This window comes from Tenrec ecaudatus, chromosome 8, assembly GCF_050624435.1.
Source record: "Tenrec ecaudatus isolate mTenEca1 chromosome 8, mTenEca1.hap1, whole genome shotgun sequence".
Taxonomy (NCBI): Eukaryota; Metazoa; Chordata; class Mammalia; order Afrosoricida; family Tenrecidae; genus Tenrec; species Tenrec ecaudatus.
The window spans coordinates 142641433-142661508 of NC_134537.1; the positions used below are offsets into that span (position 1 = coordinate 142641433).

General features: G+C 52.8%; 1 protein-coding gene across 21 annotated transcripts in view; it reads right to left on the minus strand.

The window, feature by feature from the left end:
* Nucleotides 1–20076, minus strand: part of DYSF (dysferlin) — a 213819-nt gene that overhangs the window by 178719 nt on the left and 15024 nt on the right. For 9 of the 21 annotated variants that reach the window (XM_075556983.1, XM_075556978.1, XM_075556972.1 and 6 more), the window contains exons 1-3: nt 19144–19414; nt 8011–8066; nt 6625–6716 (exon numbers count right to left, since the gene is read on the minus strand). In XM_075556983.1, the coding sequence (XP_075413098.1) occupies nt 6625–6716; nt 8011–8066; nt 19144–19234 (239 nt within the window). In that variant the 5' untranslated portion in view covers nt 19235–19414. Of the gene's footprint in view, nt 1–6624; nt 6717–8010; nt 8067–19143; nt 19416–20076 lie in introns of those variants that run through there. The other 12 variants (XM_075556961.1, XM_075556967.1, XM_075556969.1 and 9 more) reach the window with 3 other exon arrangements.

Sequence of the window (20076 nt, forward strand, 5' to 3'; positions counted from 1 at the left end):
GAAATTCCACATGACCCAGCAAGAGCGCTACTTGGCATGCGCCCCACAGAAATAAGCACAGTCCGAACAGAGAGATGGACACCTGTGTTCATCACAGAACTCCGAACAAGAGCAAGAATGGAAACCATCTACATGGAAGAATGGAGAACTCAGTGAAGGAGCCCTGGCGACGTAGTGATTCTGCATTGAGCTGCGTTCAGTTTGAAACCACCAGCAGCTCCTGGTGGGGGTGGGTGGGGAGACTGGACTTTCCACTCCCCTAAATGGTTACAGTCCCGGAAACCCACAGGGGTTCACTGTGTGTCAGCATTATTTTGATGGCGGTACGTGTTCGGTGAAGTTAGTTGATCACAAAAGGATACGTATTGTGTGAGACCACTTTTGTCTTTCCCCCCAAGAAAAGCTTTTCATGCCCAAAGAAACAGATTTTGACGGTTGTCAGGGGTGGACGGGCCAGGGGAGGGGAGGGCCAGTAATGGGTGAAGAGGAGGAAGATGGGCAAAAAGAGGCCAGCGGAGGGAGGTGCACGTGTGCCCAGGGCAAGCCATGGGGAGGTTGGGTGCATTGTGGAAGGACTGAACACAAACATGACGATCGGATGGGTCAACCTCCACCTAACTCACCAGAAAGTTCAATTAAGATTTCTCGCCATGTAGAACTGATGGTAGTAGCAATTAAACTCTTCTACTTGAAGTGATTGAAATATGGAATGATATGATTTATGGATTAAATCCCAACTAATAATAAAAAAATCTTTATGAGAGAGAGAAAAAAGTTCAGAAATATTTCTCAATGAAGTTAAAAAAGACTCACAGGCTTGGAGGCCAGAAGCCCTTCCACTGCCCTTTGGTGTCACTGTGAGTTGGAATCAAGATGATGCCAGTGAGCTCAGGTTTGGGCTTGGACTGAATGTCCCAGGGGGCAAAATGCGTGACCTCGGCAAAGTACCCGGTCAGGGGTCACGGTGGCCTCCCTTCCAGTTCCTCTCCGAGGAGCCCAGAGTAAACAGAAAGTTTTCCAGGGCTTGAGGCAGGAGTCCAGCCTCTGTGCGCCCAGCATCCTGTCCAGCTGGCTCTGCGGCTGTGCCTCCCATTCACGGAGCGAGTTTCCTTTTATATACATCCAAAACCTGGTCTTATTTTCCCGAGCTGACCCGCCCCTGCAGCTGGCATGGCTTCCTCTGACACCGGGCTGCCCCTCTACCACTGCGGGGTGGTGGGTTGAGCAGTCTGGAGACTCCCCTACAGAGGCCAGGGCAGCTTCCCAAGACCCTTCCCTAAGTCACTCAACCGGCGTTAACCAGGTGGCCTCGGTATCGCCAGTGGTCATCAGGAAAAATCCAGAAATGTCCATTTCGCAGCAGCCATAGGGCACAACGGAATGAGGTGGGGGTCGAGGAGAGAAAGAAGTGAGGAAGCGTAAAAGGAGGAGCGGGGGGGGGGCCACAAAGCACGAGGTAAACTGAGGCCAGAGTCCAGCACCTGACTATCAGCAGAGTGGGGTGGAGTCAGGAAGGAAGAGGGGAGGAGGTGCAGAGTGCTAACCAGCACGGCCTGGGACCATCTGCTGGAAGACTCTGGGGAGAGTGAAGGTGAACTCACAGGGGACACACCGGGACCCAGTAACGGAGGGACAGCTGCCCGGGATCTGAGCTCCAGCCCACCAGACCCACCGCTGGAGAGGCCAGGGCAGTCGCCGGCTCTACACACATCCCTGAGCACTTTGGGCCACCCTTGAGGGCAGGGACAGGTGTGAAATCACGGCATCCTTGCCCTTCCTGCTTTCAACGTTCAACGTCGCACGTTTCTCCTGGCACTTCCCGTTATTCGGTTTCATTCTTTTGACAGCTTCATAGTGAGTTTCTAATCTCTGATTCATGCCTCACCAAAGAGTTCCTCAAAAAATGGAATGAAAAGGGAAGGGACCCCAGTCCTGCCTCTCCCTGCAGACTAGCCTGGAGCACATGTATAGGTACAGACAAGGGACACACAGAGCATATGCACAGGTACAGACAAGCCATGCACGGAGCACGTGCACAGGGACAGACAAGACACACGGAGCATGTGCACAGGTACAGACAGGACACGCATTGAGCACGTGCACAGGTGCAGACAGGACATGCACGGAGCACGTGCACAGGTACAGACAAGACACGCACGGAGCACGTGCACAGGGACAGACAAGACACACGGAGCACGTGCACAGGTACAGACAAGACATGCATGGAGCACGTGCACAGGTACGGACAGGACACGCACGGAGCACGTGCACAGGGACAGACAGGACACGCACGGAGCACGTGCACAGGGACAGACAGGACATGCACGGAGCATGTGCACAGGGACAGACAAGACACACACGGAGCACGTGCACAGGGACAGACAGGACACGCATTGAGCACGTGCACAGGTGCAGACAAGACACACACGGAGCACGTGCACAGGTACAGACAAGAGACACACAGAGCACCTGCACAGGGACAGACAAGACACGCATGGAGCACGTGCACAGGTACAGACAGGACACACACGGAGCATGTGTACAGGTACAGACGATACACGCACGGAGCACGTGCACAGGTGCAGACAGGATATGCACGGAGCATGTGCACAGGTGCAGACAAGACACGCACAGAGCACGTGCACAGGGACAGACAGGACACGCACGGAGCATGTGCACAGATACAGACAAGACACGCAAGGAGCACGTGCACAGGTACAGACAAGAGACACACGGAGCATGTGCACAGGGACAGACAAGACATGCACGGAGCACGTGCACAGGGACCGACAGGACACGCACGGAGCATGTGCACAGGTACAGACAAGAGACACACAGAGCACGTGCACAGGTACAGACAAGAGACACACGGAGCACGTGCACAGGTACGGACAGGACACGCACTGAGCACGTGCACAGGGACAGACAAGACAAGCATGGAGCACGTGCACAGGTACAGACAGGACACGCACGGAGCATGTGTACAGGTACAGACGATACACACACGGAGCACGTGCACAGGTGCAGACAGGATACGCACGGAGCACGTGCACAGGTGCAGACAAGACACGCACGGAGCACGTGCACAGGAACAGACAGGACACGCACGGAGCATGTGCACAGATATAGACAAGACACGCACGGAGCACGTGCACAGGTACAGACAAGAGACACATGGAGCATGTGCACAGGGACAGACAAGACATGCACGGAGCACGTGCACAGGGACAGACAGGACACGCACAGAGCATGTGCACAGGGACAGACAAGACACGCACGGAGCACGTGCACAGGTACAGACAAGACATGCACGGAGCACGTGCACAGGTGCAGACAAGAGACACACGGAGCACGTGCACAGGTGCAGACAGGACACGCACGGAGCACGTGCACAGGTGCAGACAAGACATGCACGGAGCACATGCACAGGGACAGACAGGACACGCACGGAGCATGTGCACAGGGACAGACAGGACACGCACGGAGCACGTGCACAGGGACAAACAAGACACACACAGAGCACGTGCACAGGTACAGACAAAACATGCACGGAGCATGCACGGAGCACGTGCACAGGGACAGACGACACGCACGGAGCACGTGCACAGAGCACGTGCACAGGGACAGACAGGACACGGACGGAGCACGTGCACAGGTGCAGACAAGAGACACACGGAACACATGCACAGGGGCAGACAAGGGACACAGGGAATCCAGGAGCAGGAGTGGGATTAGTAATGGCAGAAGGGTAGGGAGACAGTAGGGAGAGGAGGAGATGAAGGGGCAACCAATCGCAATGATCGACAAATAACCTCACACCCCCTCTAGGGGGGATGAACAACAGAAACCATGGGGGAAGGGAGACACGGTAGGTGTAAAATATGAAAATAATGATTTATAATCTGTCACAAGGTCACGAGGGTGGGGGTTGGGAAAAAAGAGGAGCTGATACCAAGGACTCAATATAAAGTAAATGTCTAGAAAAGAATGATGGCAACATATGTACAAATATGCCTGATACATTTGATTTATGGATTGTTATAAGAGTTGTAAGAGCCCCCAATAAAATGATGTTGTAATTAAAAAAAGAAAGACAAGGGGATTTTCTCACAAGCTTTCTGAAGCATCCCTACCCAGGCCCCCTCCTGTACAGAAACTGTCCTTTGGAATCTGAACTTGGGAAGTGTCAGAGGCTCACCTGGCTGCCCCCCATTTCCCACAGCTGGACACTGGTGGCGGCCCCTCACGCACCTTCCATTCCACACCCCGGCTCTGAGGAACCCGGTCAGCTTCCCCCACATCCAGCGGTTGTTTGAGAGCCTCTGGAAGCCCTCAGGTATTTCTGAACATAAGATTAAGTTGAAATTTGCCTCAATTAAAACTTAATAGGAGATACAATCATAAGAAATGTGCTTGTATGATGTGTAAGAATTTATAAGAAAGATATTTCTAGTCAACTAGTAAGTTTAGTGGATTCCATGTTTCAGTCCCAGCTTTCAGCAAACTGCCTTTGCCATGAACTGGGCACATGGAGAAACAATTCCAAGGGCTTGATGGCCCCCAACCAATGCCCCCACACACAGACATGCACACACAAACTAAAGGACACCCAGAGCGACCTCCAGGAAGTCCCCAGAGTGCAATGGTCCTGCGTCCTGCTGTGACCTCTAGCCCACAGAGCCTAGACAGAGCTCCTGCATGACCCTGGCCTGGTGGCATCCCGAGGGTCAGCCTGAAGTGGATCCAAAACACCTTCCGAAACTTGCTCACGTGCTGCTCTCAGGTCTTGGATATCTCCCCTCGGGGCCTGTTGGGTTAAAACCTAACCAAGAAAATGAAGCCCACGTTTCCCCATGGGACCAGCTCCCTCCATTCCAGCAGCACGGGGGGGGGGCGGGGGGAGGCACGGGACTAAACACTCCTGAGGGCCAGCACCACCTGGGACTTCTATGAGGCCCCACCCCACCCCTGAAGCACAAAGGTTTCAGTGATCCTGAGAACCACCGGCCAGCCCAGGCCCCACCAGCTCTGCCCTTTAGGAAAGTTACCCAAACTCTCAGAGCCTCCGGTTTTCCCCTTCTGTATTGATGAGAGCTGTGACAGTAATAATCCCAACCTGATTCAAAATGATACCGAATAAATCGGCTCCCAAAACAGCAGCCACTCCACCAAGCTCCGGGTGAGCATCAGCTGTAGCATCAGCTGTGAGGGTCATGCTATTTTCTCCTCTCCTTGGCCGGGCATCTGCAGCCTGCGAGTGTCACTGTGACACACTGGCCCAGGTGTGGCGCCCTCCCCCCTCCCTCTCTCCAAAATCTACTCCTGCTCTAAGACCATCTCAGGGTTTGAGGCCCCTTTTCCCCAACCCTCATGCTTGTTGTCCAGACAGCACCCATGTCGGGGGGCGGCTGAGAGTGGACCGATTCGAGACCCTGGTCCGTGTGCAGTGGGGGCTGCTGAGGTCCAGCACTGGGCATGATGGGCCCAGGACACCTTGACCGCATTCAGAAAACCCACACCTTCGAAGGGCCCAGAGAAAGTGTCCCCAGCCTCCTACACACCCTGCACCCCTGGCCAACAGAGCCCCAGAGAGAGAGAGAGGGTAGCAGTGGAGTTTTTCTTGCCAAACTTCTAAAGAGTTCAAACTTCCCAAGTGTTTTTAAGCCTGTGACCTTTGTCAGCTTTGCCAGGGGGCCCTGAATCCTCCTCCTCCTCTCCTGCTCCCGACTGGCATCAGAGCCAGGCCTCTCCCAGACCTCAGACATAGGCTGACCGGAACAAATCCAAACAAAGGCGCCCTGTGTGCCGACCCAAAGCATCAGACCCACGCCGCAGCCACCACCGCCACCGCTGGGCCCAGACCTCAGTCCTTGGCTCCAGACCTCAGTCCAGAGCATGAACCTGCCCCTGCGGGCCCTGGACACAGCCTCATGCCTCCTCTTCAGCAGGGACCACCGACCTCCTGCCCGGGCACTGAATCCCACACGCAGGGCCCCATGAGCAGTGTTTCTAGTCCACCCCCCACTCCCAGCCAGCAGGTCTCCACCCCCCACCCCCAGCCAGCAGGTGTGAGGTCCCGGATCCGAAGGACAAGGAAAAGATCTGCTCCCTGTTTTTACCGCGACTCTGCTTCTGTCTGTCCCCCACCTGCAAAACCCTGCCCCTGAGGTCCATGAAGCCACTCAGAAAACCCTGGCCAGGGGAGGTGCACAGTCAGTGTTGACCAGTGTTGTCTTGACCAACCTCAAAGCCACAAACCTCTCACCTCAAGCCTCACACCTCTCCCATTCCCAGACTGGACAGCAACAGGGCCTGCCCCCAGGAGCCTCTGGGCGGGAGAAGGAGGCAGGGCTTCGTTTTCTGCCTCGTTCCCAGGGCTCCTGGTGAGGCCTGCACAACACAGGCCCCTGGCTCTGGCTCATCCTTCCTCCCTGCAGCTCTCCTCATGACCCAGGTATGGGTTTCTGAGACTGAAACCAGGGTTCCCCCCACCACCCACCATGGGGTCGGGTCCACAGAGCCAGGCTCTCCCTTATGACGTCACCCTGGAGCTCAGCTGACCCTGAGGGAACCAGGAAGAGCATGCATCCCCCCAAGCCCCTGGCAGGGCCTCACCAGCCTCACCTGTTCCTCCCCATGGTCTCATGGTCTTTGACCACCACGTGGAGCTCAGAGGCCGAGTCCAGGGGGACGCCCTTGAGGTCCCACTCAAAGCCCTGGAAGAAAAGGAGAAAAACTTGTGACCCTGTGATCTCCTCAGAGAAAGGACTGTGTCTGGCATAACCCCCGCCACCTGGGCACTGAGCATCCACAAGTGAAGCTGCCGTGGGGGGATGGGTGAGCGGGGTTGGTGGATGGGTGGATAGGTGGTGACTGGGTGGATGGATGAATGGGTGGGTGGGTGAGTGGGCAGTGTGGGTGAGTGGATGGGTGGGTGGGTGGGTGAGCGGGTAGATGGACAGGTGGGTACTGGATGAGTGAGTGCACAGGTGGGTTGGTAAGTAGGTAATGGATGGGTGAATGGGTAGGTGGATGGATGGGTAGGTAATTGGGTGGGTGAGTGGGTAGGTGGATGGGTAGGTGAGTGATGGGTAGGTAGGTAGATGGGTGGTAGGTAGGTAGATAGGTAAGTAGGTGAGTGGGTGGGTAGGTGGGTGGTGAGTGGATGGATAGGTAGGTGGGTGGGTAGGTAGATAAGTAGGTGGGTGAGCAGGTTTGTAAGTGGGTGGTGGATGGGTGAATGGATTAGTGAATAGATGGGTGAGTGGATCAGTGGTTGGATGGATGGGTAGATGGGTGGGTAGATAGGTAGATGGGTGGGTGGGTAGGTGGGCAGATGTGTGGAGAGAGGGGCAGACTAATGAATACCCGGGTCCCAGGGCTTCGGGAGTGGCAGTGAGAGCAGAAGACAGTGGGAGAGAAAGTGCCCAGATTCCCCCAACTCGATTCCGGTTGATCCCCAGGAAGCCAGGCTGGGAGCACTACTGGAGAACACTCACATAACCCTGCAGGATCCTTAAGGCCCACATGGTCTTCCAGAACCCAGGCCCCTGGTGGGCAGTGTGGAGTATTGTGACTAGGCCCTGCCAGGACCCCCATGGTCCTCCTCAGAGCCAAGACTCACCTCCCCATTCCCACCCCCTTCTCACAGGCTGCTTTGTGTGTCTAGTTGGCCCCTTGCAGGGATGGGGCAGAAAGGGACGGGGCCTTTTACACAGGGAGAGGCTGGGCTCTGAGCAAGGACACTGGCCCTTGGGCGGGAGACCAGGCAGACAAAAGCAGCCAGAGCTGAGGGTGCAGAGACAAAAGGCCTCCTGCTCCTTCCCACCATACTCTGGGGCAATGCCACCACACCTGGAAGGCTGGGCCACCTCTCCCCTCCCAGCTTCCTAGAGGCAGGAGGATTTGGCTGACTCGCTGAGACAGTCACCTCCCCTGGGACCACCCTGCCCTGTCCCTGCAGAGGCAGCAGACGAGAAAGGAAAGAGAGTGAGAAAGTTTCCATCGTACCTCATTCCACACGGGGTTCACACTGTTCTTGATGACCTTGGTTCTCTTCTTCACCCCTAGGAGAGACACAAGGAGAACATGGAGAGACGGGTCCTGCCCAGCATCTGTCATACTTAGATCCTGAGACCAGCACTGAGCTTGCCCACCTGCCCGAGAAGGGAGCCGGGTCCCCTGAGAACACTGTCTCCACAGCACGTGTCCCCCCGTCCAGGAGGCCTGGGAAAGCCCGGGGGGGGAGGGGGCTCCGCTCAGTGGGCTTGTGCTTAGACTTCCAAATCCAACTTCTTCTCCTCCAGGGACCACAGAAAATACTCTATTTGTCTTTTACAAACTTCACTTTCACCTAGTGGCTGATGACACTTCTATTTCCTAATTTTTTTAAAACTGTTTTATTAGCACTTCATCCACGTGTCATACAATTCAATAATTCAGTCACATCGAGGAGAGTTGTACGGTTGTCCCCACCGTCAGTTCTAGAACATCCCTTGTACTCATTGTTGTTCGTGTAAGGTTTTTTGTGTTTTTCTAATGGCGGCAAAAATTAGACACAACAAAACCGGCTCCACTTCAACAACTTCTGCCACTGACCATGCTCTTTGTGTGGGACAACCATTGTGGAAATCCTCTTCCCAATTACTCGGCCACCACTAACATATCTCTATGCTCCTGAGCAACAGCTCTTTCCCCATCACCACGGCAACCATTGGTCAAGCTTGGCTTCTTTTCTTCCAGTGGTTTTCTTGATAGAGTATTCGCACCTCATAGCACTGCCATGGTTAAATCGCCTTTTTAAAGAGGTGTAGGCACCCCATCTCCATCAGTTCCAGTGCTCCCCCTGCCAACCCGCCCACAGCACCCCAAGCCATGGCAGTTCTAGGAACTGTGCCAACACAGGCAAACCCATAGAGACAGAGAAGTCTGTTAGTGGTTGCGAGGGGACTCTGGACCTGCCCACGGGGGAGGACAGCACCTGGGAAAGGACATCAAGCTTGGGGACGTAGAGGGGCAGTGGAAAAAGGGGAAGACCCTCAATGAGATGGGTTGGCACAGTGGCTGCAACAACGGGCCCAACATCAGGACAACAGTGAGGATGGCACCACAAGTCAGTACTGACGCTGAGGAGGACGAGGACAGCCTTGGCAGCTTGTGTGTGTGTGTGTGTGTGTGATGGTTGTGAGTTCAGCCACCACCATCTTTTCCAGTTGTACAACTAACTTACTGACAGCAGTTTTACCCATCCTACCTGATCATCAACAGAACTTTCCCATCACCACTCAACTCCCTTCTCCCTTCCCTCTGGCCACAGATGCCCACTAGCACACTTTTGCTCTCCATATATTTGCCTTTCTAAACTCCTTTTTTTTTATCATTACGATTTTTATTTACACACTCAACAATATTTGTTTTACTGCTTATATGTATATAAATCATTTTATTGGGGGCTGTTACAGCTATTCTTTCCCCTGTATGCATTTTTCATCAGCAGTCGCCTCTAAGATCATTATCATGAGTCTGGAGAAGGTGTTTAGGTTATTCAATCCCTCTACCCCTTCCCGTGTCTGCTTCTGGATTTGGTTGATGATTCGCTCATTCCGAGTTTTCAGTAGTGGGTGCCCTGTGGGTCTGGATGGAGCAGGGTGGGTGGCCCCGCACCGGCAGTTCACTTGAAGCTGTGTACTTGGTGACGGTCTTGGTGCCCCGGACACGGTGTGCTTGGCCAACTCCCTGGGTGCACGGCCATCTGAACCTCCCGAGACGTGATGGTCAAGAGCTTGTTGCAATGCACCAGGCAGGACGCCTTGCCGACGATGCACTCAAAGACGTTGACAAAGGCGATATACATGAACTTGGACGAGATGCCTCCCCGCGGCTGTGGCTGTGCTTCCCGCCGTCCTTCTTCTGAGTCTTGGCCACGGCCTCCTTGGAGCCCATCTTTGGGGCAGGAGCAGTCTTAGCTGGCTCAGGTGTGGTGGGACGGTCATGGCACGGACACTCAAGAGTAAGAAGCAGCGTTCAGTTTCCCCAACAACTCTTGTAACAACCCATGCATCGATGGTATCGAGCATATTTGTACTTATGTTGCCATTGTCATTTTCGATATCTGTCTTTTCTTGTCGTTTAGTGTAAATACCGTCCATCTGGTCAAGTCCGACTCAAAGTGACCCTGTAGAACAAAGTGGAACTGCCCTGTGGGTTTTCCAAGGCGGGAACTCTTCACATGACCACAAAGCTTCCTCTTTCTCCCACAGAACGGTAGGTAGGTTCGAACTGCTGACCTTGCAGTTAGCAGCCCAACGTGTAGCCCACTGCGCCACCAGGGCTCCTCATCTTTGGTCGCGCAATGTCTGTCCCTTAGTAATTGCTTATTTCACTCAGCATAATATCGTCAGGCCCCATCCATCCTGTATCAAACCTTTGTTCCTGTACTGCCTGGGAAGTGTTCCATCAGATGTAGGTACCCCATTTTGCTCATCCAGTCATCTGAAAATGGACATGTGGGCTGCTCCCACTTTTAAAGGCTATTATGGATAGCGCACAGTGAACATTGGTGGACTCATATTTATTTAACTCTCACTTTCAAAGCTTTGGGGTACTATGGTAGCTACATGATCTCCTGTCAACTTGCGAAGGGGTGGAGTCTTGCCTGTCAAGCAACTCACAGCCTGATGACCTCATTTGGAGGCACCACCAAGATAAATAGCTGACTGGAGGCCAGATACACACTCACTCCCTGTGAGACATTCCCCTTGACAAGCCGCATGGAGACACACTGATGGAGCCAGAGCCCTGGAGCTGGAGGAGTCACGTGGAGACCCATGCCAGCACTGAGATGCTTCTACCACCACTGAATCCACAAGACTTTCCACCCACTGGCCTGTGATCTTCCAGCATTCGTGGTCACTTCATATGTTGCGTGAGTCTAAAAAGGAATTTACAGACTGATATCGGACATATGGGCTAATATATGACTTATAGACTTGATCTGGATTGGGATGAGATGTTTTCTTAATATACAATTGCTCTTTGATATAAAGCTCTCTCTTAAACACATGAGTGTCCTCTAGTCTACTCAGACGAACACAGGTGCATACCCAGAAACTCACTATGTTCTGTGACTTCTTCCTCAAGGTTTAGACATCACCCTTGCTCCTTAAAGGGTGTGTCCGGGCCTATCCCTAAAGCAGCTGGGCTGTCCCTCGAGGGATGTAGATGTAGAGTGGCTGAGACCTGCCCTGCCCTGCCCCACGTGACCCCCAGCTGGAGCCTCCCCGGAGCTTAGGCATGAAGGGCGGGTACAAGTGAGGCTGGGAGAGGGCCGCCACCACCCAATGCTCCATGACTCTGAGCAGGGAGCTCATTTCACACAGGGTCTGGGGCTGGGAGGGAGCGGCCTGAGAGGCAGTACTCATCTACTACAGAGCCCACAGAGCTGGGTTCCTCTCATGCTGGGAAATCCCCCAGACAAGGAACTTGTGTCTGCAATCTTGACCTCCCTCCTTGAGGGGCCAGCAACTGAGCTGACAGGATCAGAATGAAGCGGGTTCCACTAAGCATAGTAGGGAGACCCTTCCTTCCAAGAAGATGAACTGTCTGCCAGGCAGTGCTTTGCTTCAAAAGGGATGGAACCAAAAATTCACTGCCATCAGGTCTTGTTTAGAGGCCCTATAAGATAGAACAGCAAATGTTTTGAGAATGAGGATGGCAACAAATGGACACGATGGATGGATGGATTGTGATAAGAGTTATACAAGCCCCCAATAAAATGATTTTTTTAAAAAGATAGAACAGTCCCTTCGGGTTTCCAAAGCAGTCATCTTGATAGAAGCAAACCGTCACACTTTCTCCTATGGAAAGGCTGGGTGGGGCAGGGGGGAGCTGCCAATCTTCTGGTTGGCAGCCAAATGCTTAACCCACTGAGCCCCGAGATTCTAAAAGAGGCACGGTGTCCGATTTCCCATTTCGTATCAGGAACAGAGATGATTCTGTATTCACTGGACATTTGAAGATTCTCGGTCAACCACACGTTTTTTTGTTTTTTTTTTATTTCAGTTGGATCCTAAAGATGGCCAGTCCAGCCCCACCAGGGCAGGCTCAGTAACATCCAGCACCCAATTAGAAGTCTCTGGTCTCCACCTGGACTGCTCCAGGAAAGGACTCACGCCTTTCAGCTTTCAGAGGGTCCTGTCTGGTCATGAGGTCTCTAAGTGGGGCAGGCTGGTAAGGTGCTCGACTGCTAACTAAGATTGACGGTTCAAGTCTACCCAGGGGTGCCTCCAAAGACAGGTCTGGTGATCCATTTCCAGAAAGTCAGCCCCTGGAGACCGGAATACCGTTACACAGACACACACCAGGTCAACAGAATGAGTTGTAATTGACTCACTGGAAACTGGTTTGAGCCTGAGCCGTAAGCCCTCAAAGTGTCTCCTCAACCTTCTGGAAACCTCTCTCAAGACCCGAGTCCTCCCGGAAAACTGTGTACTGTCCAGTGACTTATCTTACCCTGTTCCCCGGAGGGACATTACTGCCAAAGAACATCGCAGCCCCCACCCCACCCCCACCTCCTCCACCACCAGTCTCAGAGCAGGGAAAGGAGAGAGGTCATCTTGGACAGAAGGAATCAGAAAGAAAAGGGGGGGAGGCAAGGGGCGGAGAGGGGTCAATGGATCCTCGGGCAACTATGTTGAAAATAGTTGTCCAGCCTACTGGATCCTCCGTCCCAGAGATTTGGACCAACCTGCCCAGTGACAGAGGGAGCTGTGGGCTTCTGAGGGCGGGGCTATGTCTTCCACCCATGTTAGTAACCTGGTGTAACCTCCGTAGCTGCGTGCTACATAGTTAGGAGAATTTTCCTGTTCTTTTGTTTTTACCTAATTGTTTTATTCAAGCAAATACAGCTGTATTGTTGATAAAAACAGTGAAAACACGGTTCCTTTAAATAGTTTTATTGGCGTGTAACTCCCATGTCATACAGTTCAATAGTCCGATCGCATTAAGACGGGCTGGGCAATCATCACCAGAACCAGCTTCGGAATATCTTCTTCTTCCTCGTAGTCACTGTTCTTAGGACAAGCCGTTTTCTTTCCCAAGCTGGCTGCTAGTGTGCGTCCTTACCAGGAGATCAGGTTTCAAAGACTGTACCATGACACTGTCTAATGCTGTAAGGCAGTGGCGAGGAGGTGGAAGGAGGCACAAGTAGGCAGTTCGAAACCACTAGCCGCTCTGAGGGTGAAAGACGAGGCTTCCTTTGCCCACCCAGCGTTTCCGTATGTCTTATAGAGTTGCTACAAGTTGGAATCAGCTCAGTAGCAGTGAGTTTAGTGTTTTTGGAATATCAACCAATACCAGCTGAATAAATGAGCATGCGCAGTCATGAGCAGAGACCGTGTAAGAGTATTTACTGACATAGGGAAATGCTCTTAACTTATGATTGGATGGAAATATGAATACACTAAAACCTAGGTGGGACCATTGCTAAATGTCCCCTGAGGAAAAAAACCACCCCCATGGCATTAAAACATCTATATTTCTTAAAATGTTTTTTTCTTTTTTAAATAATTTTGTTGGGGGCTCATAAAACTCTTATCACAATCCATACATACATCTATGGTGTCAATCACATTTGTACATTTGTTGCCCTCCTCATTCTCAAAACATTTTCTTTCTACTTGAGTCCTTGGTATCAGCTCCTAATTTTACCACTCCCTCCCTGCCCCCCTCCCTCACCATCCCTTGATAATGTATACATCCATTTATATTTTATATATTTGCTGCATGTTACTTTACACAGCAAGAAAAACATTAAGGAGGAAAAAAGTTCTAGATCTTGAGAAAAAATCAAATCATTATAACAAGTTCATTCAAAGTGTCAGGATTTGGAGTGATTTCTTTACTTTTGTTTCATGCCTACCTAAAAACAATCATTTATTACATTGAGCTCCTGTTATCTGCACCATAAAGAAAGCACTTATCCATTTTAAGTCACTGTTCATCTGCAAAAAGCCAGGTTCAGACAGTCCCGTGTCCTGAATTTCTCTTCCCAACATAGGTGAGTCACACCTGCCCCTCAAAGGTATTTTCTAAGGACAGGCTCCCTCTCCACCTTCACACTTGGGGCGGGGGGGGGTGCCGTGCCCACGGAGCAAGGCTGGCCGCCTTCCCACCTTGATGAAGTTCTACAACAGCGGTTCTCAAGCTGTGGGTCTTGACCCCTTTGGTGATCAAACAACCCTTTTACAGGGGTTGCCCGATTCCTAACAGTAGCAAAATGACAGTGATGAAGTAGCAGCGAAAATAATTTTATGGTTGGGGGTCACCACAACGTGAGGAACTGTATGAAAGGGTCACGGCATAAGGAAGATTGAGAGCCACTGTGCTACAGGCTCCCCACAGGCTCCTACTCTAAGTATAGAGATGGAGGAGCGGGGCAAAAAGAACAGAGATGGGGAGAGCCAGTGGACCTTAGGAGATGAGGGAAAGGAGGGACAGTCACGCATGGCCTGAGGTTTCTGGTGGGTGAGTCTAGCTGAATCTGGGTAAAACTTTACCCACTGGGGACACAAGAGAACCAGCCCTCCCAAAAGGAAAGACATTTGAGCTCCAAGGGAGTAAGGATCTCTTTTTATTCTTGGATGCATCCCCAAGGTCTAAAATAGCACCCAGCACTTAGCAGGTGCTCAGCAAATCTTTGTTTAGTCAACGACACTGGGGGAGTGCATTGGTGTAGACAGCCACCTCACAGGATGAGCAATGGCCGGGACAGAGGAATGGACGGATTCTGAAAGCCACCCTCTGGAAACCCTCTCGCTGGCATCCAAAGAGGAAGAACTGACTTGCGTGGAGCCTCCGCCTCCGGGACCTTAGTTGGGGGAGCCAAAGCCGGGAAAGTGCCCTCAGAGTCCAGCCTCCCAGAAGCTCAGAGGCTATTTTGGGAAGCAGGTCCTGAAATTACATCCGAGGCTGGAATGCCCAGGCAAGAATGGCACGGAGAGTGTGGCCAGCCTGGGGCCATGTTGTGGGCGGCCTGTGGGAGCTGAGCACACAATACCGCTGGCCACAGCCCATCTAAGATGTAAGGGAGACACCTGGAATCTCCTCTGAAACACCTATCCCGGGGCCCCACCCCAGGCAGACTTCCTGGGTGGCACAAACAGTGAAGCCCTCAACTACTAGCTAAAAAGCCTTGTGAAGAGGCTGGCTTTGGGGAAGTGGGGGGGGGGGTTGTGGGGGAGGAGCACTTTCCAAGCACCTGAGCCAGGGAAACTGTCAGAAGGACTCACCTCCAAGAGGTTCGGTCACCTGCCTAAACTCAGCACCGTGCGCATTCTAAGCTCTAACCTGGACATGTAAGATGCCCGGATCCTACGTCCTTAGCTGCTGAAGGGGGGTATTAATGGCTACCTACCTAGATTGAAGTTGTCAAGGATTTCGTCTTGCTTGGAGCCACAAACAATGCTCCGAATGCAGCCAGGAAAATCTGCAGCACAACCCCCCACCATACACACACACACACACACATACACACACACACATACACACACACATACACACACACATACACACATACACACACACATACACACACACACACACATACACACACATACACACACATACACACACACATACACACACACACATACACACACATACACACACACATACACACACATACACACACACATACACACACACATACACACACACACACACACACACACACACATATACACACACATACACACACACACACACATACACACACACATACACACACACATACACACACACTTAAAGTGTTGAAAAGCAAGGATGTTCCTTTGAGGACTAAGGTGTGCCTGACCCAAGCCACGGTATTTTCCATCGCCTCCTGTACGCATAAAGAACACCACAGAAGAATAAGCCCTGTGTTTTGAATGGTGGTGCTGGAGAAGATTGTTGAAAATCAACAATCAAAGTCAAAACCAAAAGAACAAACAAATCTCTCTTGGACTAAGTACAGCCAGAATGCTCCTTAGAAGCAAGGTTGACAAGACTTCGTCTTGTGTGCATTGGACCTGTTGTCAGGAGAGACCAGGCCCTGGAGAAGGATCACGTTTGGAAAAGTGGAAAGGCAGCGAAAAAGCGGAAGATGCTCAGCAAGATGGATTGCCACCTGACTGGAACAATAGGCTCAATGTCAGAAGAGCGGTGAGGATGGCTTTTAGTCCCACTGCAAAAGGGGGAGGAAACAGCACGCAGAACCATGAGACGGAAGGAAAGGCAGGGTGCAGTGTAGGACCGATAAAACATACAACTTTCCTCTGGCTCAGTGGTCCTCAACCTTCCTAAAGTTGCGACCCTTTCATACAGTTCCTTATGTTGTGGTGGCCCCCAACCATAAAATTATTTTTGTTGCTACTTCATAACTATAATTTTGCTACTGTTAGGAATCAGGCAACTCCTGTGAAAGGGTCGTTCGACCCTTAAAGGGGTCGAGACCCACAGGTTGAGAACAGCTGCTCTAGTTCTTTAATGCTTCCTCTTCCTCCCCCCATTATCACGACCCCAATTCTACTTACAAGTCCTGTTAGACCAGAGCATGTACACTGTACAGATAAGAGCTAGAAACACAGGAAATCCAGGACAGATAAACCCCTCAGGAGCAAGAATGAGAGTAGTGATATCAGGAGGGGAAGGGGAAGGTGAGGGGAGAAAGGGGGAACCGATCACAATGATCTACATATAACCTCTTCCTAGGGGAGGGACAACAGAAAAGTGGGTGAAGGGAGACAGCAGTTGGTGTAAACATGGGTGAAAAAAAATTTTATATAAATTATCAAGGTTTCATGAAGGAGGAAGGGAGGGGGAGGGGAAATGAGGAGCTGATATCAAGGGTTCAAGTAGAAAGAGAATGTTTTGAAAATGCTGATGGCAACATATATATAAATGTGCTTGACACAATGGATGGATGAATGGATGGATTGTGATAAGAGCTGTAAGAGTCCCCAATAAAATGATTTAAAAAGGAAAAAGAAGAAAACCTTATGCTAAGGGAAACTGGCCAGTCAAAAAAGGGCACAGTGTTGCATGATTCCATTTATATGAAAGCTCTAGGAAAGGCACGTCCATAGACAGCCAGTAGATTCCAGAGCACCAGAGCTAGGGTGGTGGGACTGGGGTACAGAGTCTCTGCTTAGGGGTGATGGAAAAAATTAAAACTCAGTGGTGAAGGAGGCACAGGGTGGTGAGTGTCATTAGCCCTCCACTGCTGTACGCTTCAGATGCAAATTGTATTGTTCGACGTACATAGATGTTTACAATATTTTCTCATGCAAATTATCATTTAACATAAAGTAAAAACTACACATCCGTTCCACATCGCCAGGTTATGTCTTTCGTGTGTGTGTGTGTGTGTGTGTGTGTAGGAAAGAGATTTATAAAAAGACAAGTTGTATGTCTTTCTTTTTTTAAAAAAAAACATTTTATTAGGGACTCATACAACTCTTATCACAATCCATACATACATCAATTGTATAAAGCACATCTGTACATTCTTTGCCCTCATCATTTTCAAAGCATTTGCTCTCCACTTAAGCCCTTTGCATCAAGTCCTCGTTTTTCCCCTCCCTCCCTCATGAGCCCTTGATAATTTATAAATGATTATTTTGTCATATCTTGCCCTGTCCGGCGTCTCCCTTCACCCTCTTTTCTGGATGATGTCTTTCACCTACCATTAATTTGGGGGGTGTCTGAGTGCGCTTTCTAGTGATGCTGTGGTCACTAGTTGGGCTAACTGCAAGTTCAGCAGTTTGAAACCACCAGCTGCTCCAAGGGAGAAAGAGCAGGCTTCCCACTCCTGTAAAGGTTTACAGCCTCGGAAAACCCCATGGGGCAGTTTACTTTGTGCTGTAGGGTCACTGTGAGTCAGAATCAACTCAAAGGCAGTGAGTTTGTTGGTTTGGTCTTGGATGGAGACTTCTCTTGCTAATCCCATGACTTTGGAACCTCATGAAAACTCCAGTCACTCTCCCTCCACATTCGACCATCTCTTGTGATACATATGTTTTCTAATTCCTCAAAATCACAGGGCAGGACCCCTCCCAGGGTCGCAGGAACACCCTCCCTCTCTCCTCTCCTTATTTATCTGGCGGTGCAGACCTTGGGTCCTGACTCACACCTATTGTTCCTTCTTTTAGTTTTTGACAGATCCTTCCTCTTCCCTCCCCCGCCTCCTTCTGAGACACTTCCTCTGATGGGAATCTCTGCTTCCTAGTTGGGGCTCAGGGCCCCTGGTGAGAAAGTGGGTTAGGGAGGGTTGGGGGTAGGGGGCTGTCATTAAATAATACTTTGCTGCTTCCAACAGAGGCTGTGGCTGTGAGCTGCCCAGGAGTCCACAAAGTAAGGATCGGACCACGGTGGTCCATAAGGTTTGGCTGGTTTTCGGAAGTTGGTTGGCAGCCCTTTCTTCCTCTCCCAGTCTCAGAAACCTGTCAGCCGGCTTCACAACAACACTCAAGCCTTCACTGACAGGCGGTCCGGTGTCTCCCACAAACCCCGGCAGGTCTGGATAGTCAAATTATTCTAGTAGGGACTTGGACCTTCTTGAATTTTTGAAGCCCCTCAAAAAGTCCTTGCGTCTAGGCGGAGTAATTCCACCGTGTCCCTTTTCTTGGTGCTAGAGAGAAGGCCGGTGTGGCTCATCGACCCTGAAGAGTGGGTGATGAATGAATGAAAAAATATATACCTATAGCTTTCAAAGCACATTGTTCACAAGCCCAGTTACTCCAGGGCCTGATTTCTCCCTTCCTTCTGCACCCACCTTTCAACCCACCCCGTGCCTGCGGCCAAGCCCCTCTATTCCCTCTGGGTAATGGCCAAGCCCCTCTATTCCCTCTGGGTAACGGCCTTGGAAAAGCGCGGCCCTGTGGCACGTCCCGCGTTCCCAGATCCCCAAGCACTAAGGCATGTGTGGTGCCCGGTTTCCTGGGCCGGGATCCACTCGCTGGCCGCGCGTTGGGCGGCAGGACAGAGGTTTCTGCGGACCGCGGGAGAGACGGTGGTCCGCGGGGGGGATGAGCGCGGGGCGCGGGGGCCCGCAGCCCGGGCACTGCGCGCGGAGGGGGTCGGGGGGCGCAGCGGCCACGGGGCTCTCACCTCGGAAAGTCAGGCTGGCGACAGGGTCGCTGCGCCGATCCTTCTTCACGCAGGGGAGGCTGCTGGCCCGCACGAGCAGGCAGCACAGCATGGCTCGCGCGGGGGCCCCGGCGCACGGGCAGGGCGGGGCGGGAGCACCGGGCAGCAGGCGGGGGCCGAGCGAGCGCCCAGCGGGCTGGCCAAGTGGGGGGCTGTCGCCTTCGGGCGCCTCGGCCGAAAAGTCCCGGGAGCCCCGGAGAGGCGGTCTGGAGGGTACGGGACATTCTCCCGGGGCGGTCCACCCTCCCTCCTCCGGTCCCTGCCGGGATCCGCCCAGCGCGGTGGGCGGGGCGGGGGTCAGCCGGGCGCCTGTGGGGGCGCTGGTCCCCCGCCCCCGGCCCGGCCTGGAATGGAAGCGCCGCGCCCCGCCCAGCCCCCCGGACCCGCCCTTCTCCCCACCGCTCCGGGCGGGGACTCCGGGAGCGCTCGGGGGACCCGGCGCCCGGGAAATTGACGGAGGGGAGGGGAGGGGGAGCCAGCCGCCGCCGCGAGTCTGCGGGAGCTGCAGGGGGAGCTAGCCGAGCCGCGGGGCGAGGGGTGGGTCGCCCCGAGCCCGGGTCCCCCGCGCCGCACCCCGGCCGCCTTGGAGCCCGCCCCCTCCTCTCCAGCCCTCTCCTCCGGCGGTCGCGCGGGGACCCCGAGACCCGCAAAGTGGCCGCCGCCCGAGCCCACCCCGCAGCCTTCCTCCTGAGCAGCCGGGGTTGCGGGTCTCCCGAAGCGGTGGTCTGTCTCCTAAGCGGACTGCAGTCCCAACATCCGCGGGAGAAAGACGGGCTTTCTACTCCGGCAAAGAGCGCCCGTCTGGGAAAGGCACAGGGCAGCCCTGTCCCGTCCCGGAGGCTCGCTGTGAGTAGGCCAGAGAGCAGTGTCTTTTTCCTGGAGCGTGAACGCCCC